The sequence below is a fragment of the Canis lupus genome, chromosome 8, assembly GCF_003254725.2.
Source record: "Canis lupus dingo isolate Sandy chromosome 8, ASM325472v2, whole genome shotgun sequence".
Classification (NCBI taxonomy): Eukaryota; Metazoa; Chordata; class Mammalia; order Carnivora; family Canidae; genus Canis; species Canis lupus.
Genome location: NC_064250.1, coordinates 28,212,696 through 28,240,633, shown reverse-complemented (window position 1 = coordinate 28,240,633; position 27,938 = coordinate 28,212,696). Strand labels below are relative to the sequence as shown.

The window sequence follows — 27,938 nt, the reverse complement described above, 5'->3', positions numbered from 1 at the left end:
AATTGATGGAATATACAAGTAGTTAAGAAGCAATCATTTCACACACGCTCCTAGCCTTGGCTTTCTTTTCTTACATCTATGTCATTTTTCATGATGCTGATGATGCCCACTGTCAAGGAGCATCTTTCCAGCTTACAGTGATTCTCACTCCTCCTTAACTATCTAACCCTTTCCCATTCATATGGGTGGGTTAGCTCCTAGGAGCAATGTTTGTGCAATGTGGTTTGATTCTAATGTCTGTTATTGGGGCTGTAGATGGTTCACTCTTGCTAGAACAGACATGCCATTCCAGGAATATGCACTTGAGACTAAAAGGAATTGAATCAACCAATCTCTTTCTTCATGGAGCTGGAAGAGACATGGGATCCTGGGAGCAGTGAGCAGCCATCATATCTGCCACATGGAATAGGCAGCTGAGAAATCTATTCTTCCCAGGAAAAGAAAGAGGCAGACACACAGAGGCAGAGACATGTAACAGAGCTCTCCAGTTTCCAGCTCTTATTCCTACTGCTTACCCAGCTATATTTCTGCTCTTGGAATCTGAGACACACTGTATCTTTTATTATCAATCCCCTCTTCCTGCTTAAGTGAACTTGGGCTAGGTTTCTATTATTAGAAACCCAATGAGCCCTAATACAGTGGCGAACAAATAGATTTACTGAAGTCCTGCTGTCCTTTACTTTTGGACATGCTTCCTCAACTTGTGCTCTAAGGACAAGCTTCCTTTTATCCATCTTCACTCGACATCAGTGTGACTATATTGCTGTCTCATACATCTGAGTGTCACAGTCTCTATGCCCCTCTCTCTCCTTGTCCCCAGATCCCTTCCCAGCAGCTTCCTTTGATTCTCTTTACTTTCTGTCCTTGAATGAAATGCTAACAAAGAAACACAGAAAGGCTGGGAGTGTAATTTATATATGCCTGAGGCTTATGAACAGATAATGGGTTCATTAGCTCAATTCTCTCGGGATGTGTGATGCAAAGGGATAGGACACAAGAAGGTTTAAAAATGAATATGCTATGCAGATCCTCCTACAGTACAGCTTCTCTCTGCAGCCGCCCCTGCTGATGGGACTCTCAAAGCTCTAATGCCAGCTGTGTTCCCTGCCCCCTGCTCCTCATGGCCTCAGCCACAGTGGGCTCCGCCGGATGTACATAACACACTGCTGCCCAAGCTTGAAGAGGTCACTATCTGACTGCAGAATCACAGACGTAGGATCTTGAGAGAGAAGCCCTTTCTTGCTGACAGGATCACGCAGGCAAAGTAGGTGGAGAAGCCCAAGGGCTCAGAAGCCTTTGAAGGGATTCCTAAAGGCAGAATAACCAAGCCCTAAACCAGCTAGCTGACAACTCTGTCAACAGTCGCAGTTTAGCCAACGGCCGAACTAAAAATAATCTGACACTTTGCCACAGCATGCCTGCCTCGCTCTGATGTGCAGGAGAAGTGCTGAAACACTAGCTGCTGCTGTATCTCCAACAACGCGAGGTCTAATGATGTAGCAAGGGTCCAGAGGTTTGGATGTGAAGATGGCCTAGGAAGATCAGCACCTAGCGCTCAGTTTGTTAGATGAACACTTCTTCTCTCTTATAGTGGCGATTCCTTTGGTGTCTTCAGTAGTAGTATATGAAGGGAGTCAGGGTGTGGTGCTGGCTTCTTCCTGTTGATATTTGATGATTATGCTTTTTGGATATCTTATTTCTATCAGTGATAGGTCTCATTCATATTTTTTTTGTAACTTCCTCCTAGACTAGGAGATCTTTGAGGGCAAGAGCCATGTCTTCGTCTTTCTCCATCTCTATATCTCTAGGATCTAACAAGGTTTGGCCATTTAAAAAGCTATCAATAAAATATTTATTAGACAAAAGAATAAAAGAACAACTGAAAATCAGTAAAATTCCAATCTTATGATGAGATGAGGGTCTGGGAAACCTTCACAAAGGATGTCATGACTGGTCTGAGTCTTCACGGAGTTGCCAGAGTTAATAAAGGATAGAAAGGAGAGTGAATGTTCCAGGCATTTGAAATTTCCATCAAGAGCACCAGAAGTGGCTCAGTAAGGCAGGTGGGCAAAAAGAGGGGATGAAGCTGAGAAGAGCAGAGGCCAGAAGGACCTTGCATACTCTGCTAAAGAGTTTGAATTTTATTTTACAGGTGATGGGAAGCACAAAAAGATTTTCTGTAGGAGAGGAATGTAATACGATTTTCTTAGAGAAAATGGTCTTTGGCAGCAATGTGGAGGGTAATTGATGGCAGGCGTGGAAACAGGGCTGAGATGGGATTTCAGGGATCAACTAGGAGCCCCTGCAGTCAGTAATTCGAGTGAGGGATGAAGGAGGTCTGACTTATGGCTGAACAGACCTATTTCTGTCCTCTTTCTCCCACTGCCAGCTTTTCATCACCTCTAATACCATCACCTCCTCCTTCAGGAGATAAATCTGAGGATGCTGAGGAGTAACAGAAAAAGCCAACCACAATGATGCTTCACAACTACTTTTATCTTAGTTGGGCCACCCTAAAAGGCAAAGTGACATTTTCCAGAAGGTCCATGGGCAAAAGACTCCTCTCTCCCCACCATTCCCAAGGAAGGACTAAATGATACTTTTGGATGCCATGGTCCTTGAGCCACCTTACTTCCTGCAGCACATTCTGTGCCCACCTTCCACACTGTACTTTTTTCAGCAAGGGAATGAAAAAGAAGAGGCAAAGGGAAAAGAGAAAGGTGGTAAAGGAGCAAGGCAGATAGTGAGGACCTCTCACTTATCTCATTCATGAATAATAAGAGTTAGAGCTGCTGAGAGAAGAGAAGCTGTTTATATGGCCCCATTATCAGAACTCAAAAAAGAAGATTAGGACAGATGCCCATGGTTATTTACTCAGCTTATTTCTGAAGGAAGATCATCTTTCTCTTCACTTTCTAAACGATAGCTGATGGGAGTTAGAAGGAGCAAACCCTGGGTGACTGGCTGACTCATTTAGTAGAGTATATGACTCGTGATTTCAGGATCATGAATTCAAGCCTTACATCAGGTGTAAAGCCTACACCTGATTTTATTTTAAGATTTCATTTATTTATTTGAGAGAGAGAGAGAGAGAGAAAGTGTGAGTAGGGGGGAAGGCAAGAGGGAGAAGCAGATTTCCTGCTGAGCAGAGGGCCTGATGCAGGAATTGATTCCAGGGTCTTGGGATTATGACCTGAGCCAAAGACAGACAGTTAACTCATTGAGCCACTCAGGGACCCCTTCCCTAGGTTCTTAACCTTGGCTATACATTGAAACTAACTTATAATTAAAAACAAAATGCAAAAATAAATAAATAAATAAACAAACAAACAAACAAACTAAGCCTGATGCCTGAATCATACCCCAAGAGATTCTAATTTAATTGGTATAGAGGGTGGTCTTGGAATTGGTCTTTCCACAGAGTTTCTGGGGTAATCTGAATGTATACAGGTGGGCTGAGAATCATTGTTCTAGAGCAGGGGTCAACAAAGTTTTCTGTAAAAGGCCAGAGAGAAATATTTTGTTTTATGGGCTACATGGTTTCTCCTGTAACTACCCTGCTCTGCTGTTATAGTGGGAAAGTATCCATAGACAATGTGTAAATGAATGGCTATGTTCTAATAAAACCTTATTTATAAAAACAGGCAATGGGCTGGATCTGGCTCATGAGCCTTAGTTTATTGACCTTTGCTCTAGAAGCATACTCCAAAGGTTGGGTGGGTTGTTCAGGTTGCTAACTCTGGCATGGAGAAAATAGGAGAAATGTTCTAGTTTTAAAAAAGAATTTTGGGGCAGCCCCGGTGGCACAGCGGTTTAGTGCTGCCTGCAGCCCAGGGCATGATCCTGGAGTCCTGGGATTGAATCCCACGTCAGGCTCCCTGCATGGAGCCTGTTTCTCCCTCTGCCTGTGTCTCTGCCTCTCTGTCTCTCTCTCTCTCTCTGTGTCTCTATGAATAAATAAATAAAAATATTTTTTAAAAAATAAATAAATAAACAAGAATTTGGCATTTGGAAGAATGTTCTAGCTTTATTTTAATAAAATGAGATATGTTTCTGAGTTCCATTTGATAAAATACTTTCATTAACCCACTACACTGTTTGACTTCTTAGGGAGACCATGTGTGATTTTTGTGTTTTGAAGAAAAAAAAATCCAATGAGATATTAAAAAGAAGATAATTACAACCCGAAGTGGTGACTAGAAAGATTAACCATGTCAGAGAGACACTTAACTGAGAACCTAAACCAAGACAGAAAATCTAAAATCCAAATGAAAAAACAGTCAGTACAGAGTCAGGGAGGTCAGCTGGTGACCTGGTAAGTTTTGCGTGTTCTCCAAGTTCCTTGGCTAGAACTCAACCAAGAGCCTGTTTCTCATTTGTTTGTTTTGCTGTTATTGTTTTGCTTTGAATTCTATGTGGAGAACCTGTTTTAATTTATGCTGTTTTTTTATTTTGGAGAAATCTGGAGAAGGCAAAGACACATTGGAAAATTAACTTTTACCCAATTATTAAGTTTCTCTCATGCTCTCACTGCTTTTTATCACTCTTTTTAGAAGGGGTGTCAAGTGATAGATGGCTGCAAATCATGTTACTTATAGTCAAGGCTCTAAGATCCATGTGGGTTATGTGGTCCTCACCTTTATCCTATCAATGTTGGCTTCCATCTTCAGCTGTTCTACCAGCTTCCTGGCTTGTGCTATGCTGGCGGTGTTGTTGCTGGCCATTGGAATGCTGGGTGGGTTTTTCGGATACACTAGGAAAGAAAACAGGAAGAAAGAATGCATCAGGGAATTCAGGAGCTGCCAAAAGAGCAGGTTCATCATGATGGGGGAAATTTAAAAGAGTGGCTGTGGTCAGGCCTGGCTCTCCCAGCTCTCTACATCACCAATCCAGGACCAAGCCTGATTACAGCAGACCAGGAGATGAGGTGTGGTTTTCCAAACACCCCACGCACAGCCCCAACACACACACACACACACACACACACACACACACACACACCTCTGTACTTCCATCCCTTCTTCAGGGAAAAACAATGAAGCATCAGTTAGAAAAAGACATGCTGCTGAATTAAGAAAGCAAGTCATTAAAACTATCTTAATTTGTGAAATGAGTTTGAAATGGGAAGGGTGGCAGGATGCATTATTACTGTTGCTATTTTTCAGGTACTACTATTGTCAGATACTTTGTTTAAGTGCCCTCAGAGGATGAAGAATGAAAGGCAAGCAGAAAGGAATGGTAAATTATATAATCCTTTAGGACTAAAAACACCAAGTTTACAATGTTCTCCTGATGTGTTCCAATACCAGCTTTCTAGTTAACTGTAACCACTTCAGTCTATTATACTGCAGAGACCCTGCAAAGGATGTGTGGCTTTTCAGTGTTGTTTATCCAGCATTTAAAAAAATAGTCTTTTCTCTCTATTCTATTTGAAATATGGCTAGACACAACTATTTACTTAACTCACAATTCTTCATCTGTAATGTCAAAGGGGGAAGGACTGCCATGTCTAAATTGTTAATTGCATCAATGAGTTCACCAGCAGAATTCTGTATTTAGTATAATGGACTTACTACTCTTATAAATATGGAAATGGAACACAAATGTTTAGAGAGTGGAATTCATACTTACGTAAATTATGAGATGGTTTCTTTGCCTCTGGCTTTGCCAGATCACCTCCCCATCCTTTCTTCCACCTGCTTCAAGTTCTATCCCAATTTCATTCCTCTTCTAATTCTTTCTTGACCCACCATCTCAATTTATTTTTGTTGTTCATCTTGGAAAGTACCCTATTTTATTTTTGGTGCCCATTTCCTCCACATTCTGATCAGGTCTCGCTCTATGTCAAGGTGTCATATGCTATTTCAGGACTGTCTGTGTAAATGTGCCCTTTGAGGTCACTGGCACCCCACAGTGAAGCAATGTCTGAGAGCAGCAATTTAGCTAGAGTGCATGACCCAAGAAATGAGAGGCATTAAAGCCTTACTTCAGTCAACAGTCGAATCTTGTTCTGAAGACATATTAAATAAAACCATGACTTATAGCTTTGGGGGAATATTTTTATCCAGGGATAAAGTAAAAAATCAGGCTACTATCTCAGAAAGGAAAGAAGATACATAGAAAACCCAGGGAAGGAGGTATAACCCACAGTAAGTTCAATACAAGACTGTTACTTATTCAGGAAAAAAAAATTGTTAATTACCAAAAAAAGCATAAATATGGAAATTATCTTTTTTGGTTCTTATATCTCAATATCTTGTTCTTCGAGGCAATAGAAGAAATTACATATAACACTGTAAACAAAGAGGTCCCTTCATAGTGAGTGTTATTTTATAAAGAATACTGCAAAATCAGCCACCCCAACAGCATTTACAGTATAATTGGAAGATAATTAACTATTCCCTCAAAAAAAAAAAAAACCTATTCCCTTAACTTATTTTCAAAGGCATCAGAGAATAAAATGGAAAGGAAGACTGAAGGGATTCTGAAGCCACAAAGATCTCTGAACTGTATTCATATCCTTGAAGAACAAGAGGAGGGATCTTTATGTAAGAACAAAAAAAACAGAAAGAGACTTTAACAACTCTGATTTGGGACCCCATCATTTCAAGCAGACTTCGTGTCGAGCACAGAGCCAGACACAGGGCTCAACCCTAGGACCCTAAGATCATGACCTGAGCCAAAACCAAGAGTGGAATGCCCAACTGACTATGCCACCCAGACGCCCTAAACTTTTAGAATTACTTTGGGCATTGTCTTATTTTTCACATCCAGCTGCTTTCCTACAAAATTCTCCTCCTGAAGACTGAAAGCACTATAGAATCCTAAGCCAGTGTTCCAAAGAAATATGCGTTTTCCTAAAAAGTATCTATGGTAAATAAGAAAAGTTAGTCTGTCTCCTAAGCTTGAGGTATTTGGACAATGCATCACACACACAGACACACACATGCACACACTAAGAACCCTTTTCATCTTATAAAACTGAAACTCTGTACCCAATAACTGTAAGTCCCATTCTTTCCTCCCCTCAGCACTAGAAATCACCTTCTACTTTTTTGTTTCTATGATTTTGGCTACTCTGGGAACCTTGTAGAAGTGGAATCATACAGCATTTATCTTTTTTTGACTGGCTTATTTCATGAGCATAATGTCCTCAAGATTCATCTGTATTGTAGCGTGTGTCAGAATCTCTTTCCTTTTTAAGGCTGAATAATATTCCACTGCGTGTATATACATTTTGCTTATCCATTCATCTGATGAGAGACACTTTCATTGTTTCCAGGTTTTAGCTACTGTGAATAATACTGCTATGAACATGGGTGGACAAATATCTCTTCAAGCCCCTACTTTTAGTTCTTTTGGGTATATACCCAGAAGTAGAATTGCTGGATCATATGGTAAATCTATTTTTAATTTTTTGCAGAACAGCCACACTGATTTCCATAGCAGATATACCATTTTACATTCCCACCAAAAGTGCATAAGGAATCCAATTTCTCATCTTCCCAGCACTCATTATTTTCCATTTTTGTTTTTCTGTTGTTTATTTGGTCGTAGTCACTTTAATGGATGTGAGGTGGTATCTCATTGTGGTTTTGATTTACATTCCCTGATGATTAGTGACATTGAGCATCTTTTCACATACTTGTTGACCATCTGCATATCTCCTTTGGAGAAATATCTATTCAAGTCCTTTGCCCTTTTTTAAAAAATGTTTTATTATTTTTAAGTAATCTCTACACCCAATGTGGGTCTCAAATCCACAACTCTGAGATCAAGAGTTGTACACTCCACTGACCAGGACATCCAGGTCCCCCAACTTTGCCTTTTTTTGAACCAAGTTTTTTGTTGTTGAGTTTTAGGAGTTCTGTACATATTCTGTATGTTAATCTATTCTCAGATATATGGGGTTTGCAGACATTTTCTCTCATTCCATAAATGGCCTTTACACTCTGCTAATAGTGCGCTTTGATGCACAAGAGTTTTTAATTTTCATAAAATGCAATTTTCTTTTGTTGCCCATTCATCTGGTGTAATGTTCAAGGAATCATTGCCAAATCCAATGCTGTGAAGTTTCTGCCCTATGTTTTCTTCTGAGAGTTTCATAGTTTTAGCTTTTATGTTTAGGTCTTTGATGTACTTTGAGTTAATTTTTGTAAATGGTGTTGGGTAAGGGTTCAACTCCATTCTTTTGCATGTGGATATCCAGTTTTCCCAGCACCACTTGTTGAAAGGATTTCCTTTTCCAAATTGAATGGTCTTGTCACCCTTATTGAAAGTCATTTAACCACATAGGTGAGGATTTATTTCTGGGCTCTCTGTTCCTAAGTTAATTCTAAGTCCCTATATATTTTATTATTTTTGACATTATTGTCAAATGGAATTGTTTCCTTAATATCCTTCCCATATTGTTCATTGTTGGTGTATAAGTGCTACATCATAGATTTCCAACGGGGAAGACAAAAACTTTTGTCTTTTGTCCCTACCTAAGTTGACAGCAATTGCATGCAATGGGAAATGTTGTTGAGAAAAGGGTGTTGCATCTTGCGAGCATATCAGGCCAAGAGAAAGTGTTGACAGAGTCCTGTTAGGTGCTTAGCAGAAGCATAGATGCATATCAGATATCCTTTGCTAATGTTCCTGTTTCACTTTACATCTGACAGAGATTGGGCAGATATTATTTTAAGAGGGAAGGAAATGGTTTGACTATACCAACCACTGAAATAGCTAAAAGAAAAAAAATTCTGCTGAAAAGATCACGTACACAAAGCTTTAACACACATACACACACACACACCCCCAAAAAAACCCTTTAGTTAAAAAGAGAGGGTGATTAATTTCTATACACCACTCCCCCCTCACCTCATCAGCTAGTTTTTGGATTGCCTTGTGATGCACCATATTTTACCTTTGCAGGGGCCCAGCGTGGCCCTGGAACCAGAGGCCCACCTCAAAGATGCACCTAGCTGTAGACCCTAACTCTTCTAGAAATCAGTGGGGCAGAGGGAAATAGAGTCAGAGTCTGGCTGTCATGGGGAGATTCTAGATTCCAGAGCTTGCTTCCAGAATCGCAAAACATGTCTGGGAATCAACTGGGGGTAATGATCAAATGCTGGTAGTGCTGGAGTGACACACTCTTCAGCCCAGCAATCAGTAGCCCACCCTTCTCAAGTACTGAAATGGGTGGTTACACATCTCTGAATTTGAATCAGAGAATATAATACTGCAGATTAATTCTTTCAGAATTCTACAGCCAAGATCTCTTTTCAAGATTCTAACAATCAATCCTCTGGAAATTCCAAGTGGGATTTAACTTATTCTCTAAGCCTCACTGACAATGGTTCTCAATGAGAGGAAGTGCCACCCTTTGAAGTATTTGGAAATATATGGGAGTGACCTGGGTTATGACAGTATTGAGGGGTATTGCACTTAGAGAGCAGAGGCAGAAATTCTAATGTCCTGTAGAGTGCCAGGCAACAATGAATTGGACTGCTCCTGGTCCCTCAGTGAGAAGGGACACTGGAAAAAAAAATAGCCATAGATCCATGCATGAGGAATCTGCTCAAAGAAAGTAACTCCACAAGGAAAGATTCAACTAAATTGCTTTTATATTATGTCTTAGGATCCCTATTACCTTCCCAGGGATGAATAAGTATTAAGTGCTCATAATTCTCATTAGCATTATTATGCTTTATGGATATTTAGTCCCTGCTTATTTAAAAGAGAGCACAATCTCTTGCAATGTGCTGGTGGAATGAGATCATGCTGGGTCATATCTGCCAGTGAACAAAAAGAATACAAACAACCAAAGCTCCTAGAACAATTATAGAGCTTATGTGAGAGCGATTGGTAGGACTCTGGGAGAATGTCCTAATTATCCCACCTGAATTCCAAACCCAAGAATAATACAGAAGGCATTTTATTCTTTTCACTGATGAGAGGAGCATCCCTCCCCCTGAACATGAGATATAGGCTTGTTATAGAATAATAAGCATTAGATGAGTTTTCTTTTTCTAAAAATACATCCAGTATTTTAATTTCTTTCAGGAGGAACTTTTCTGTTAAGAAACCATACATTTTCTTGTCATTTAGGCTGGAGAGTAAACACACAACTCTTTATTTCTGTGGCACAAAGATAAATAAATGTTTTGATAATGAGATCTTTGCCTTAGAGAGTATAGGTTAATTGTGGAGGCTCCCATTCTTTTCAGGTTCTAGTGGTGCTTTTTAAGCATGGCATTCAGGCACGCTTTCTTATGGTCTTTGATTTTAATTACCACTGTGTGTTTCTCAGAAAACACTGTATGTTTCGATATTTGCAGTTGGTGCAAAGAGGGTTGATTTACTTGTTTTATATATTTACAAGTTAGGATGATATGGGCAATAAAACAAACAATTCTGGTCTACAAAACAAATCAGAGGTTTACAGTCTCTGGTCTCCCAGTCACTTGATATCTTTATTATTCTCATTTGTCAGTAAGCCATATCATTGGTGAGTTGTTGTTAGCTGCTTTTGAATGAGAGGACCAATTTCTAACAATTTCAATTTATAGTTCTTTAGAGCCCCTATAATTAGTCACCTGGGTACATGTCTTTGTTAATTGCTCATACCTCTACACAAGTTTAGCTTGGTCATTTTGCCAAACTCATTCTTTGTTGTTGTTTTTGTTTTTTGGATCCCTACTCTATATGATTCTGTAGCAAGTAAGAACCCCATCATCAAATTGATTAGAGTATATATCCAAAGAGTCCAGGGAAGGGCTTTCACAGTCAGAACACAAGTGAATTTCTGAGTTGTTGCTGCAATGTGAATAAAACAATAATTGTAGAAACAGCCTGCCAGGTTTCAGGGTACTTTTTCTGTGAGAGATCTCTTCCTATTACCAGTTGGCTACTTTGATCTGAAAACCCCCAAATAGCACATCTCAGTCTCTACTAATCAGCAAACACTAATTTCTTTTTGGTTATCCCACCACTAGGAATATTTTAAATCAATAGAGGATTTATTTGTGAAACTTCTTACTTCCCCCTCAACACTTTCAAGCCCCAGGGTGTCAGGGCTGGAATCCACCTCACATGTTCACTCTTTCCCAATCATGTGTTTCAACAACTGGAGCTGACACAAAGATATCTTCTGGGTGTCATAATGTCCTGGTTTCCTCACTTGCCTTTGCTCATTTTTGAGCAGCAGTGTGGAGGTTGGAGGTGGCAAATGAAAAAGATGAGAATGGGAAGGGGGGTGTCAGGGAGCGGGTAGAATAAAGTATGTCCGCACAGACTTTGGCATGGGGATAGAAGGTATGAAATGATACCGGACACCAGAGGATGCTAGTTGGTATCTGAATAGGGGAGGAGAGCCTGGGGGAGGGAGAAAAGGCACAGAAAGATAACTTCCCCTGTGAAGACCCAGGTTGTTCATGAGCACCCAGAATGTAGAGAGCTAGACCCCACAGTGCTGGCTAAGGATGGCTTTGTAAATAAAACAAAACAGTAATCTTCTAAGTACCTTCCCCCACTTCCTCTCTCCCCTCCCCATGTTTCAGTGCTTCTCATTTCCGGGAATTTGATTTTACAGGCCAAAAGCTCTGTTCTTTTACCAGAGGACCAGGAACTCATACTAAAAATGAGTATTAGCTTATAAACCAAGGGCTTGCCTCGTGACAGGCCCTGGGCCAAGTTCCTGTTTGATCCTTACATCTCCGGGGAAGTAAGCACTGCATCCCTAGCTGGAGGAAACAAAGGCATGGATTCAGTCAGAACGTTAGAGAGAGGGGTGTTTCTAAAGCAAGCCCCCACCAGGGAAAGATGTTCTTTCAGCCCTTCTCAATTCACATTTTTAGATGCTACAGACTGATCCTAATCTGGGGACTGTGGTATATGTTTGGCCATTTCACAAACATAATAGAAATTTTTACAGTCTTTGTAGTTACAGAGAGAACTAATGAGAATGAGATGTGGTACAGAAGTTGTACCAAACAAAAATGCTACAGGGCCAATGGGGAAGAACATGAACCAAGGGAGCAACATATCAACTTAAACTCTACTCTGGACTATTTCCATGTGGTTTTGTTGGGACGTTGCCACTTACCAAATGGGAGAAAGACAACATTGCATCTAATTTCGCTCTACTCAGCATGGGAGCCGTTGATGCTGTGTAGGTGGAGAGTAAGACACAACACAGCTTCCCTGACTTACTTGGGTGCCAGAAACCATTATTTGAAATGACAGCGCTCTGCTTTCCAGTAAACTGCTGTTTTTGAAACAACATCTCTGTGAGATGTAGCCTTCTGCTTGGAAAGAGCATCACTGGTTAGCTGCTTTTAATGACTTTGACAAAAACACAGTCCTTGAAAAATGCTGGCTTAAAGTCATGAATTTCACAGATTTTATAAAATGAAACAGCAATGAATAGACCATGTTGCAACTTAAAAATTACATGTGAGTTTTAGTTTTTACCTGAGCCTTGGATAATGCAAATGGCTATATCCACAAATGGGAGCTGGCATTCTTAAATGTTAGATGGGCTTTGTTCACTCAGAGGCAAAAAGACTCATATTTTGTATGGTATATGTTGGGTTTTCTTTAGGGAAAAAAAAAAGGAAGCCTCTACCATGAACCAGTAGGGTTCCAACAAAAGAGAAATAACGAGCTTGTTTCCATAGAAATGGCTCTGTTAACCTACTGATGTCTAATGCTCTACAACAGCAGGCAAGGGATATCTGACAGGCAGTGGCCTTCTGCCTCTTTGTAGGAAATTATTTATTGGTTAATTAATTTCTCTAAAAAAACAAAACAAAACACTGCTTCAATTCTAAATCCTCAGTGGATCTCAGACCTTAGGCAACCCCTGGAGTTCAGAGAGACTAGGCTGCCTGAGTTACCTTGCCTCTGCTCAAATAGACCTTGGGCTCCCAAAATGGTAACACTCAAAGTCCTTTGGTCAAGATCCTCAATGCAGTTCCCCCAGTAATAACTGGACCCCATCCATTCAAGTCTGTTATCACCGTATTGTCTAGGAATATTCTCTGTAATGTAACTGACAGGTGGTACAAGAGTAGAAAAACAGGTACTAGGCACTAGAAGACACTAGACCTGAATCCTGTCCATTCTGATATTCCTAGCTGTTTGTTAAGTGGGAAAATCATTTAATCTTTCTGGGCCTCAGTAGCTCAGCTGGGTTGCAGGATCGCACAAGTGTGCCTAATGTTTGTGACAACACATTATAAAGTACGGAGTGCTATAGAAGGAACAGGCTCGAACAGGAAATGACCACCACCATTTATTGAGCAACTACTGAGCCCTGTAACCTAGAAGTATTACATACATGATCCCCAGTCCTCACAAGGAACATGGAAAAGGAATCAGAGACTATGAAAGACAAAGGGAAAAGTCTAGGATTATGACCAACTGTGCCTCTATTAACTGGGAACTTATGGGGAGGAAAGTGGGTAAATCACATCCAATTTTGAAATTTCTAATTTGCACTGATGGCTTCTTAAGGAGGCAATAATTATTTGAAAATCAATTGTGATTTAAAATTCATGATCAAGGATTTATTAAATGTTTAATGTGTGTGACTCAGAAGCATGTGCATGTGTTAGAAAGTTTCTACGGAAACCAGCCACTAAGTGGATGTGAGAACCCTACAGGCTCCTTCAATAATTCTAAGAAGGCGCTGCTCTTTCACTGGTATCTTCTGGAGGGAAAGGTTCACGTCCACCTATAGCATTTGTAAGGGTTTCCTGTGTGCACAGAATAAACTTGCAAGCCAACCACCTGAGGCTAATTGTCTCCTGTTTCCTCCTCGGGTCTATTTCCTGTATGTAATGGCCGGCAGAGTGTCTGAGCACACATAGCAGCTTTTCCATCAAAATCTACAGTGCCTGCCTCTGCCGCACATCATTAGCTCTAACTTCTAGCCAAAAAAAGCCTGTTCTCTGTTCTCCCAATACAGCAGATGCCCAAGGCAGCCATGATTTCATCATACCACGTATTCCCTCACATGCACCTATATCTTGCAGCCAGGACCTAGCCTCTCTTCCTCGGAGAACCCTTCTTAGCAACTACCTACCACAGTGACCTCCTCACTCCCTCAAACTCACACCAACCCAGGAGCCTATGATAGTAGAAACCAAGCCATTTCCCTGGCCTTTTTAAAAATTGTATGCTGAGTGCTATAATTAATTATTAGTATTTTGTGCAGACTTTCTCCCATAAATATTTATTAAACCTACCTTTCTATCTCCAAAGTTGCCCTGTTTGTCTGTCTTCACTGATTGAACAGGCCAAGCCAGGTTTCACCTCAGGACCCTTGTACTTGCTATTTCCCCTGTCTGCTGAGCTGTATTGCTCTGGCTGGTACTTTCCATGGCTGCTGCTTTCTTTGAGCCTGTGTTCAAATGCCAGGTCTCCTGATGACACTATCTAATGAAGTGCCCCATCTAGCCTGTCATTCTTCCAGCATAGCACCCTGTTTATTTTTTTTCCCAATGCATTATAATAATCTGAAGCTACTGAATTAAGTTTTATAGCATCCATCTTTCTCCTCTTCCAAATGTAAACTAAGAGCAAATTCTGTTCACAGTAGATGCTCAATAAACATTTGTTAAATAAATGAAAGTCCCCCAGCTGGCACCCCCAGCACCCAGCCTTATGGATATTAGATGCATCAGTAAATGTTTGCTACTTGTGAAGATGGGGACCTGGAGCACAGAATCATCCATGCTCCTCATTGCAGCCCCACCAAACATTGATCCTCAAGATGGGCTGCTAATGGCAGCTTTTGTTTGGTAGCAAATGGGCTTATAAAGCATATTCCCAGAAAGGACACCTCTCAGACTATTATCTCATCAGATCTTTAAGTGTCCTCACATAGTTGGGGCAAAAGATAACCTTGGACTCGTGTCTTCTTCCCTCTCACCATTTCTTGGCTACGGCCAAGAAAGGGACAGATCCTCAGGTAACCACATGCAATCTGGGTTGTTCTTGGCAACATATAAATCACCTATAATTTTCCCCAGTTGCAAAGTTACACAAACACACTGTTTGAAAGGGTAAATCTGATGCTGAAAGCTCCTTTGTAGCGTTGGCCTCACATCCCCCACCTCCACCCCTCGGTGGCCACTGACTCAGGCAGAAACCCAGTGTGAGGCCACAGCCCTGGAAACGGCAGCACAGAGGACTTGGCTCCTTTTTATTAGTTTAGTGTCAGGGACAGCAAGGAGCACATTTGTCTCAAACTGACTTTTTAAAAATATTGTTAAAATATTAAAAATGAATATTAAAAATTTTTTAACTTTAAAACTATTTAAATATTTTTAAAAATACACACCCATTATTGAGAAACTGAAAAACACAGAGATTCAGAAAGCAAAAAACTCCCTACAATCTACCATCAAGAGACAACCAAATGGAACCTTGAGAGTCATTTCTCAAGTGCCTTTCCTCAACTTGGAATGCTTATTTTTGGGGGTCTGTAGTATCATATTTAGAAGATAATATTAACTAATATACATAATCATTTTCTGGGCCTTGCATCAATGCTGATCTTCTGAGATGTTTTCGCATTGTGCACACTGTAAGATTTATCCATCCCTCTCCTCCGCTCCCGACATCCGTAAGAGAATGAAGTTATTTTAATGTTTCCCCATTACTCAACTGTCACATTTTATATCCTCTTTTAAATCTATTAAACATCTCTGACATGGAGTCCAGAGCCATTTTTTATTCTTCTAAACAATATTGTTTTTACAATGACTTCTCTAAGTGCATAAAATAAATTGCCCTGACAATATCCTTTGATTATAAGGACTGAGTAGAGAAAAAATGTAAGAAGTTAAAGACGAACGGATAGGTAACTCACTTTTTTTCTTTCTTTCTTTCTTTCTTTCTTTCTTTCTTTCTTTCTTTCTTTCTTTCTTTCTGATATTATTTATTCATGAGAGGCACAGAGGCAGAGGCAGAGACAGAGGCAGAAACATAGGCAGAGGGAGAAGCAGGTTCCCCACAAGGAGCCTGATGTGGGACTAGAACCCAGGACCTCAGGATCACAACCTGAGCCAAAGGCAGACGCTCAACCACTGAGTTACCCAGGTAACCGTTTCTTTTACGTTATCACTAAGTAAGGACACAGACAATTCTTGCCCACGCTGATTACCCTGCAAGTACCCTTGATTGGAGGGGAGGAGAACGAAGAAGCAAGAAAGGGACCCTTCTCCACAGCACAGCTGTTTACTTGCCATCTTCAAAAGGTAAAGGGATTTTGTCTGAAATGTTGACCTGGGGACCAGGAGACCATCTTACAGATACTTTTTTTTTTTTTTAAAGATTTTATTTACTTATTCATGAGAGACATGGGGCGGGGCAGAGACACATGCAGAGGGAGAAGCAGGCTCCAAGCCTGGCACGGGACTCGATCCCAGGTCTCCAGGATCATGCCCTGGGCTGAAGGCGGCGCTAAACCACTGAGCCACCCGGGCTGCCCCAGATACTTTTTTTTAAAGGCAGGTTTATCAGGATATAATTCATATACATTAAAACTCACCTGTTTTTAGCATGCCAATGAAGGGGTTTGATAACTGTATATGTGTAGTCTTGAAACCACCTCAAAACTGCACATACTATTTTCAGGATCTTCTTAACCATTTTGTCTGCTCTCTTTCCTCCGTTCTTAGTCTGGCCTCACAGAAGGCACACCTGAGAGATCAGTCCCCAGGTACCAAGAACAGTTCCAAGAAAGCAGAGGCTGTGAAACTGACTGACCTTCCTCGACACGGAGTATGAAATCTCAGAGCTTAGCAGGACCCAGAAGTTATCTTGCAGGGCCATTTATCCAAAACAAATATTTTTTATAATCACTGATTTAATGCACTTTAATCACTTGTGATACAGGTTTCAAAAATATCTGAATGTATGGAGCCTGCGGTGGCACTGTGTTTTATTTAACAAGTTTGGTTCTGTTTTGGTATTCCCCCGGGGCTCATGGCAGGAAGGCCTCTCCAAGGTGAGGGGTGAGGATTTTTCTAGGAATGAGCAAGTTAAAAAAATGGCTCCAAGATGGCTCCTGTGCAAATATATGCCACTAACCCATAAAGAAAGGCTAAATACGAGGCATTTGAAACTCACTGAAACAAGATCTTACTTCACAACAACAACAAAATTTAAAGGCCACAGTGATAAAATGAACTGCCTTCAAAACATATCTATAACCTAGTGTGAGAACCAGGGACTGGTTCCTAAGTATGTCTAATATCAGAAGCATTATTAAGGCTCAAATTTTTTTTAAGCTTTTATTTGTTTATTCATGAGAGAAACATAGAGAGAGTACAGACATAGGCAGAGGGAGAAGCAGGCTCCCTGTGGGGAGTTTTCCAAATCCAATGACCACTTCTCAGTCCTCACCTTACTTGATCTCTGTCTCAGTCCAGAAAGAACTGTGGCTGTGAAACCAACTACCACAAACTCGACGGCTTAAAGCAACAATTTATTTTTTCACAGTTCTGGAAGATAGCAATTCAAAATCAGTTCCATTGAGGGGAGATCAAGGTGCCAGCAGGGCCATGATCCCTCCTGGACTCTGGAAGGAAGAATCTATTTCTAGCCTCTTCTAGCTTCTCATGGCTGCTTGAGATCCCTGACTTGTGGCACCATTGCTTGGGCTCTGCCTCTGTGGTCACATTGCCTTCTTCTCTTCTATGTGTCATCTCCCTCTGCCTCTCTCTTGTAAGGATACTTCTCATTGGATTTGGAGCTCACCAAGATAATCTAGGATATAGATTTCACGTTAAGGACTTAATCACATCTGCAAGGACTCTTTACCCATATAAGTTATATTTAAGTTTCCACGGATTAAGACCTGAGATCTTTGGTGGCCATTATTCAGATATGACCACCTTCTGGCATTTAATACAATGGACTGCTCCCTTCTCCTTATATACCTTCTTCACTTGACTCCAGGGATGCTGCTTTTTCTTGACTGACTGACTGACTGACTGCTTGATTCATTCATTCATAATTGTGGTAAAAGACACATAAAATTTATTATCTTAACCATCTTTTTAAGTGTACAGTACAGTAGTGTTAACTATATTCTCATTGCTGTACAGATCTCCAGAACTTTTTCATCTTGCAAAACTGAAACTCTATGCCCACTGAACATCTCCTTTCCCTGTCCCCAGCCCCTGGCAACCACAATTTTATTTTCTGTTTCTATGAGTTTGACTACTTCAGACACCTCATGTAAGTGAAATTACACAGTACTTGTCTTTTTGCAACTGATTTATTTTATCTACACTATAATATGTGACAGGATTTCCTTCTTTTTTTTAAGGCTAGTATTCCATCAAATATGTATACATATACATATATATATGCCACATTTTATTTATCTCTTTATCCACTGAAGGACACTGGGTTGTTTCCACCCCCTTGGCTTTTGGAAATGATGATGCTATGAACATGGATGGACAAGATCCTACTTCCAATTCTGCCAGATATACAGCCAGAAGTAAGATTGCTAGATCATAGGGTAGTTCTGTTTTTAATTTTTTGAGGAAACCCCATACCATTTTTCATAATAGTTGCATCATTTTATAGTCCCACCAACAGTGAAGTGCGCAAGGGTTTCAATTTCTCCACCTCCTTACAACACTTGTTATTTTCTTGATTCTTGTCTTACTTTCCTGTCAGGTCCTTCTCAGTCTACCTTCTTGGTTTTATTCATCTTCTCAATCCCCAGATCTCAGTGAGTTTGCACTTTTCTATATTTACCCTCAAACCAGGTGATCTCATTCAGGCCCATGGCTGAATTACCAGCCGTTGGCTTACATCTATTAAACTTCTATCTCCATTACTAGTCTTGCCTTTGAACTCTAGACTCAACTCCCTATTTAACCTCTCCATAAGAGTGGGCATCTCAGACTCGATATATCCTAAACCAAATATTTAATTTTCTCCCCTAAACCTGCTCTTCCTACAGTCTTCCTAATGGCAGTCAATGGCAGCTCCATTATTCTGGGTGCTCAGATTAAAAACTTGAGGACATTCTTGCTTCTTTGTCTCATAGCTCATCTCCAATCTCCCAGCAACTTTCTGAATACTTCCTTCAAAATATACCCAGAATCCAACCCCTTTTCCTCCCTTCCACTGATAATAGTCTGAACTTTACCACTTTTATTTCCTGCTTGAACATTTCAATATCACCCTGTCTTCCCTGATTTTGCCATTTCCCCTTTCAGTGTGTTCTTCATATAGCAACTAGAGGGTGCATTAATAAAGTGTATGTCAGAATGATGTCAGTCCTCTGTTTATAACTCTCTAATGGCTTCCCACCTCACTCAGAGTAAAAGCTCAGGCTTTTACATGGTCTGCAAGAGCTGAATGATAAAGTCCATAGGTATCTCTCTAATTTCATCTTCCACCAGTGTCTTGTTCACTCTAATAGAGCGATAGTGTTTCCTTGCTGTTGTTTGAACATGGCAGGCATATGCCTGTCCAGTGCCTTTGCATCTCCTGATCCCCCTGTTTGGAATGTACTTCTTATATTCCCCCTCACTATATTTATTCAGGTGTCTGTTCAAACATCAACTTATCAGAGCCTTTCCCTGGCTTCCCCTCTCTAAAAATGTACCTCCTCTTCTTATAATGCTCATGCTCCTTACCCAACTCTATGTTCTTTTTTGGTACTTGGAACCACCTGACATATTTTATCTTTATTTATTTTTATTTTTATTGCCTGTATTGCCTGCATTTATTTAGTATAGCTTACTAAAATATAAGCTCCATGAGCATAGCAAATTAGTCTGTTTTGATCACTGTTGAATTACTAGTGCCTAAAACAGGGTCTGGTTCATGGTAGGCTTTCAGTAACTATTTATAGAATGAATGAGGTGCCTAATGTCTTGTCAAAAGAGTCATTTCCCAGAAGGAGGTTTGCTTCTATTGATTATTTGTAGTTGGGCCTTGAGAGCATAGGCACTTTGGAACTTTTAAAAAGGCCTTACAGGAAGTTAGCTTTAAAACAAATTTCCTCTAAACATTGCCTTTACCTGTAGGGGATTTGATGCTAACTTGTCAGAGATATTCCTAAGGCTTATTTTGTTCTATTTAATTTTAGGCCATCAATATAAAGTATAATAGTGGAAGGTTACTTTCAAGAACTTGTATTGTATTTTCCACTGTTTGGGGGAAATACCTCTGAGACAAACTTGCAGATGAAGAAACAATAGCAAGATCAGGTGACCTGACCAAGGTCACAGATGGTGAATATAAAAGTCAATTCTTTTGTCTCTGACAACTAATACTTTCACTTACCCTAGAAAATAGAATCAATTCCTTATGAGGTCTTTCCTGTGAAAATGACTAGTCTCCTGCATAAAGTAGGGTTAAGGACAAAACTGACATCCAGAATCACTTTGCTTATGGTAGTAATGGATTAGTCAGCCTCATGACTACTATGTCCCCTATCACCAAGGGACATGACAGGGTAGGATTTAAAGAGCACTTCTGTGGTCTTGCAACAAAACAAAGCTGACCCTGCTGAAGAGGAATGAGAGTGTTCCAACCATATTTGTACAGTGTGCTAACAAAGGAAGGACACATACAAGTCAGAAGAGCAACTCGTGCCTGGTTGGATCATTATTTGGATGGGGGTTCTTCAGAGTCTATAGGTTGAGACTAGGATGAATGGGATACTTCACAGACAGGGGTGGTGATTAGTCATCTGCATAGAAACATATTGTGGAATCTCTAGAGATAGATGCTTTCATTACTGGTGAGTTTAAAAGTAGGATGATACATTTTCTTTTGGCTGATGAGGACAGATAATATCATCCTGGCAAATAGTTTTCCAGAGGCACTGAACTGTCTATAAAAATGTTCATTTACCTGCCAAACTGGCATCAGAATAACCTCTATCTTCTCTTCTTTCAATGCCAGTTCCCCAGCTTTCTTATGTTTCCTGCCCTACCAAGCACAGAAGAATCAAGGGAGTCCCTGTGGCCAGTAGATTCTATCTTTTCTCATCCTAAAGAATATTTCCATGAAAATCAAAAGAATAATGAGTAGGAAAGAGAGGTGGACAGACTTTTAGTTTCAACACTCGGATATTCATTAACCTCACCCACACCCAATTCCTTTGGGTCTAGGCACATAAAGCTTATATTCATAACTAATACCTTGTATTCTTTCTTTATGTTTTGTCTCTCTTGGAGAAGCAAATTCTGCTGGAACTGCTAGAAAACTCTGTGGTTTATGGATACTCGTTTTCAGAAATGCTGTATGTCTTGAAAGGCTGCTTCATGAGTGACTGGATTCCCAGCACCCTTGCAGCTGTCCCCATCTTCAGCTAATGTTAGATGGGTCATGCAGATAGGAACTGCAACCACCACTGGGGGTAGGTAGGAATGGGATGAACAGAAACAGTTGTCCCTTTACGGCAGCTATGTAAAATAGCTGGAAAGAGAAACAACCCACAACCCAGTATCTAAGCCAGCTTACTCGCTAGGTCTGTCATTCAGGTGACTCCTGATTAAGAAAATAAGCCCAATTCATTTTAAAGAGATCTAATTAATACTCTGACATTACTGAGTCATTTGAAGTTCCTAGGATTTGGTCCTAAAACCCCTAATGTCAGTAGTCCCACTTGCTTGTGAAATGCTTCTATTCCTAAGAGCTTCACATATATACAAATGACAGAACAGGATATTTAATAGAAGTCTTTTAAAATTACTAAAGCTATGATTTGATGAGAACAAAGAATACATGATTTATATGAGTCAATGGTTCAGTTCATACCAGCTACTGTGATAGTACAAGGTTGAAAGAAGGCAAACACCCAACAGGGGCTTCAGAAAAGACTTGGTTTCCATGAAGTATTGTGGTGTCATGGCAAACACTTAGGATTCTACTGACACAAAGGGATCAGTTCATCTTTCTTACTATCATTTGCAAAGAACACTGGAATACTTGGTTTCAAAAACTTTCAGTTTTCCTTTACATAACAGATCATTCTTCCTTAACATCTGGGTGGCCTTATTTAATCTAACTGAGCTATTTAACAGAAATCTTGCCAGCCCTCTGGCACTACTTTTCTATCAAATATCAATGCAGTCTAGAGACTTGTGTGCCAGGCAGTGCTGGAGGCCAGGGAACTAGACATGAGCTCAGTGTTCAAGGAGCTTATTCTCTAAAGGTAAAGACTGACCCATAAATAGGCAATTGCAACATGGTGTCTTATGTGTTAAAATAGGAGAAAGCTCATGGTATGATGGAAGCTCCTAGGAGGGGCATCTAAACCATTTTTTTTTCCAGAAAAAGAAAAAAAATAGTTTATAGTACTTCTGTGAAATATAGTGATCAATTAGGTTAAATAAGATATTTCTCTATAAGTAGAATGGTGGTTGCCAGGGGCTGGGGTAAGGGAAGTAGGGAGATGTTGGTCAAAGGGTACAGCATTCAGTTATAAGATGAATATGTTCTGGAGATCTAACGTACAGCATGGTAACTATAGTTAACGATACTGTATTATGCACTTGAAAGTTGCTGAGATGTATTATGAGCCACTAAATGCCAACAAATTAGGCAATCTGGAAGAAATGGATGCATTCCTGGAAACCTATAAATTACGAAAACTGAAACAGAAAGAAATAAAAAACCTGAACAGATGAATAACCAGCAAGGAAATAGAAGCAGTCATCAAAAACCTCCCAAAAAAATAGAGTCCAGGGCCAGATGGCTTCCCAGGGGAATTCTACCAAATATTTAAAGAAGAAATAATACCTATTCTACTGAAGCTGTTTCAAAAGATAGAAATGGAAAGAAAACTTTCAAACTCATTCTAAGAGGACAGCATTACCTTGCTCCCCAAACCAAAGACCTCATCAAAAAGGAGAATTACAGACCAATATCCCTGATGAACATGCATGTTAAAAATACTTACCAAGATACTAGTCAATAGGATCCAACAGTATGTTAAAATGATTATTCACCACAACCAAGTGGGATTTATTCCAGGATGCAAGGGTGGTTCAATGTTCATAAACCAATCAATGCAATAGATCATATAATAAAGAAAAAACCATATGATTCTTTCAATGGGATGCAGAAAAAACATTTGACAAAATATGGAATCCTTTCTTGATTAAAACTCTTCAAAGTATAGGGATAGAGGGAACATATCTCAATATCATAAAAGCCATCTACAGAAAGCCCACAGAGAATATCATTCTCAATGGGGAAAAACTGAGAGCTTTTCCCCTAAAGTCAAGAACACAACAGGGATGTCCACTCTCACCACTGTTGTTCTACATAGTACTAGAAGTCCTAGTCTCACAATCAGACAACAAAAAGAAATAAAAGGCATTCAATCTAGCAAAGAAGAAGTCAAACTCTCACTGTTCACAGATGACATGATATTGTGTATGGAGAACCCAAAAGGATCCACCTCCAAATTGCTAGAAGTCATATAGCAATTCAACGATGTGGCAAGATACAAAATCAATGCATAGAAATCAGTTGCATTTCTATATACTAACAATGAGCTGATGAAAGAAATTAAGGAATCAATCCCATTTATAATTGCACCAAAAACCATAAGATACCTAGGAATAAACCTATCCAAAGAGGTAAAGGATCTGTACTCTAAAAACTACACAACCCTGATGAAAGAAACTGAGGAAGACACAAAGAGATGGGAAAACATCCCATGCTCATGGACTGGAAGAATAAATATTGGGAAAATGTGCTACACAGAGCAATTTACACATTCTATGCAATCTCTACCAAATTACCATGGACTTTCTTGACAGCATTGGAACAAATAATCTTAAGATTTGTATGGAACCAGAAAAGACTCCAAATAGCCAGAGAAATGCTGAAAAAGAAAACTAAAGCTGAGGGCACCATAATGCCTGACTTCAAGCTGTATTATAAAGCTGTGGTCATCAAGACAGCATGGTACTGGCACAAAAGAAGAATAGAGAACCCAGAAATGTACCCTCAACTCTATGTTCAACTCATCTTTGACAAATCAGGAAAGAATAGCCAATGGAAAAAAGACAGTCTCTTCAACAATTAGTGTTGGGAAAATTGACAGCCAAATGCAGAAGAATTAAACTGGCACCATTCTCTTACACCATACACAAAGATAAACTCAAAAGGGATGAAAGATCTAAATGTGAGACAGGAATCCATCAAAATCCTAGAGGAGAATGCAGGCAGCAACCTTTCTGAATTTGGCCACAGCAACTTCTTACAAGATACATCTATAAAGCCAAGGGAAATAAAAGCAATAATGAACTATTGGGACTTCATCAAGATAAAAATCTTCTGCACAGCAAAGGAAACAGTCAACAAAACTCAAAGGCAACCTACAGAATGGAAGAAGGTATTTGCAAATGACATATCCTATAAAGGGCTAATATCCAAGATATATAAAGAACTTATCAAACTCAATACCCAAAAAAACAAATAATGCAGTCAAGAAATGGGCAGAAGACATGAACAGACATTTCTCCAAAGAGGACCTACACATGGCCAACAGGCACACGAAAAAATGCTCCACATCACTTGGCATCAGTTTGTATTTGAAATACAAATCAAACCCACAATGAGATACCACTTTATACCGGTAAGAATGGCTAAAATTAACAAGACAGAAAAACAACAAATGTTGGCGAGGATGTGGAGAAAGGGGAACCTTCTTATATTGTTGGTGAGAATACAGCTGGTACAGCCACTCTGGAAAACAGTGTGGAGGTTCCTCAAGAACTTAAAAATAGAGCTGCCCTGTGACCCAGAAATCACACTACTGGGTATTTACAACCCAAAGATACAGATGTAGTGAAAAAATGGGACATCTGTACCCCAATGTTCATAGCAGTAATGTCTACAATAGCCAAACTGTGGAAGGAGCCATGATGTCCTTCGACAGATGAATGGATAAAGATGTGGATATGGAATATTATTCAGCGATCAGAAAAGATGAATATCCTGTCATTTACATTGACATGGATGGAACTAGAGGGTATTATGCTGAGTGAAATAAGGCAATTGGAGAAAGACAATTATCATATGGTTTCACTCATATGGGGAATATAAGAAATAGTGAAAGGGAACATAAAAGAAGGAGGGAACTGAGTGGGGAAATATTAGAGAGGAAGACAAACCATGAGAGACTCCTGACTCTAGGAAACAAACAAAGGATTGTGGAAGGGGAGGTGGGTGGGGGGGATGGGGTAACTGGGTGACAGCATTAAGGAAGGAAGGCATGTAATGGGATGAGCACTGGGTGTTATATGTTGGCAAGTTGAATTTAAATTAAAAAAAAAAGAAATAAGAAACAATAAAGATATTTTTTTAAAAAGAAAGAGAGATCTTAAATGCTCTTAAATGCTCTCACCACATACACACACACACACAGGTAATTATGTAAGGTGATGGAAGTGTTAACTAACCTTATTGTGGTAATTATTTTGCACTATGTACATGAGTCAAAACATCGTATTGTACACCTTACACTTACACAATGTCACATGCTAATTGTATCTCAATAAAGCTGGAGGGGAAAAAAGAAGAATCTGGTGCATATACAGTCCCTGTAGAAAACAAAATAAGCACTACTATGAACATGCTTTGCAATTCCTGTGTAAGGAACACTGTGGAATCACAATTTGAGCCAATGACATAAAGAATCTGACCTGACTGATTCAGAGGTCTGATGTTATTTTGTTATTCATCTAATGGCAGCTGGGTCTTAATCGAACTGGAGACTCTGAATTATAAAAGAAAAATCTGAGTTTGAATAATTTTAATGCTATTAAACTGAGAAAGGGGAATAGAGAAGAGAAGTATAGTGATTGTAATTCAAAATGACATCAGTTCCAGATAAACAGGAGACATCTGATTCCAGACAAAATTATTTACCATGTTGCCGGACTGCCGATGCACTCAGATGGAATTACCTGACCAAATGGAACTGCTAATGGTCAGGGGAGACAAAAAATGAGAAGACCAGCAAGCCCAGGAGTGAGGAAAGACTTTTCTAATTAATGGCCCAAAGAAAGGAACTGGTTGAGGTGTGTTTGGCAACTTCCCTCAATTTAGACACTCCCATCTGCCTCCCAGAACTGCCTCTTTCTGATTGATGAAGAGCTTAGGAAAGGTATCCACCCACTCCAGTTATTATTGATCAGGCCATAAGTAAAAAGTTGTTTTAACATGAATGAGTTCTGAAAATAGAGAAATGCAAATATCTGGCACCATACCCAAGTATTTTCTGAAAAAGACTATTATTATCTTTTGGTGACTTTGATACCTAGACTATAAATGTTAGTCTATTTTCTATGGACTTAAGAAAATTTGGTTAAGGATCACAAAATAATAATCTAATACAGCATAGGGAACAGAGTCAATGATATTATAATCGCGTTGTATAGTGACAGATGGTAGCTCTGCTTATGGTGTAGTACAGTGTAATACATAGACTTGTTCAATCACTATGTTGTACACCTGAAACTAATGTAACATTGTATGTCAACTATAACCAAATATTAAAAAATAGAAATCTATGGCAGAGGACCATGTTGGAGACACCCCTCTGTGGCAGCAGTAATTTGGGGTCTGTCACGGGGTGCTGAAACTTTGGCCTTCATTTCTGCCCACTGAATCAGAGCAAATTAGTCTAGAGTTCATATTTGAGTCAGATGTAAAGCCTAAGCCTTTGCCTTTCCCTTTACATGTGAATCTACTTTTGCCTTTAATTTCTATGACTTGTTTAGAAGGGAAGAGAGCATACTTTTAGAAGTTAAGGCTTAAATTCCACTATTTTTCTTTGCTCTTCATGACTTCTCTGTAAATAAATTTAGATGTACATGTCTTGGTGAAGCCTGGAGGTAGAAGCAAACACAATGTCAAATTGATGATTTCAGAAGATTTGCAAGACAGCAAAACAACTCAGTGTAACTTATCATGGCTAACAAGCAGATCTGAGAATTCACTTATTTAACAAAAGGGGATGCTTCTTTAAAAAAATGGACACTTTAGGGCAGCCTGGGTGGCTCAGCAGTTTAGCGCCTGCCTTCAGCCCAGGGCATGATCCTGGAGACCCAGGATCGAGTCCCACATCAGGCTCCCTGCTTGGAGCCTGCTTCTCCCTCTGCCTGTGTCTCTGTCTCTGTGTGTCTCTCATGAATAAATAAATAAAACCTTTAAAAAAAATGATCACTTTACATTTTCAATGTCCCTAGACTTCTGTTCTTCCCAAATTTTTATTTAGCTTTAAAAAACAAAACAAAAAGGCAACTAACTACATTCTTGGAGTCTCTTCCTTTTTGGCCCTGCTCCACCCACCCTCACCTCTCCAAGTATACATAAGGCTTCAAGTCAAGTCCTGTATAAGAGAATTTGAGCACCAGGTCCCAAAGAAGAGAGTGTCCTTTGATTTTCATAGAAGCAGATTTCATAGAAATGCTTCTTGTCTTCTGAAGGTTTTAATGCCATTGATTGGGAGGAAGAAGACACGGAATCTGTCTAGTTCTATAGTCAGCACTACCTGATTTCAGTTGGATCTTCTCCATACACTAACTGGTCAAGTTACTTACATACTCAGCCTCAGTTTTGTCACTTGTAAACTGGGGGTATTATCATACCTAGTTCTTAGTGCTAGAATAGTGCCTCATTCATAGCACATGCTTAGTGCATGTACACAGTACATACACAGGACATGGTATAGGGTTGCTGCCATTATTAGACGATGCACACCAAACATGAGACAATGGGCAGGATTATCAGAGGTAGACAAGAGCATTATATATTTTGAAAGCTAAGCAGGACCGGTGTTTACCTTAAATTATGTACAATTTTGGCAGATCCTTATTTTGAGAAACATTACACTCAGAACCGCATAGTCTGTGTGTTGGGGGTTGCCTAACAATTGAAGATGA

The 27,938-nt window shown here is 39.8% G+C and overlaps 1 protein-coding gene across 3 annotated transcripts in view; it reads right to left on the bottom strand.

Moving 5' to 3' along the window:
• The window catches only part of GNG2 (G protein subunit gamma 2), a 113,552-nt gene that overhangs the window by 21,969 nt on the left and 63,645 nt on the right, over positions 1–27,938 (bottom strand). For all 3 annotated transcript variants that reach the window (XM_025442899.3, XM_025442897.3, XM_025442900.3), the window contains exon 3: positions 4,638–4,753. In XM_025442899.3, the coding sequence (XP_025298684.1) occupies positions 4,638–4,724 (87 nt within the window). In that variant the 5' untranslated portion in view covers positions 4,725–4,753. The remainder of the gene's footprint in view (positions 1–4,637; positions 4,754–27,938) is intronic.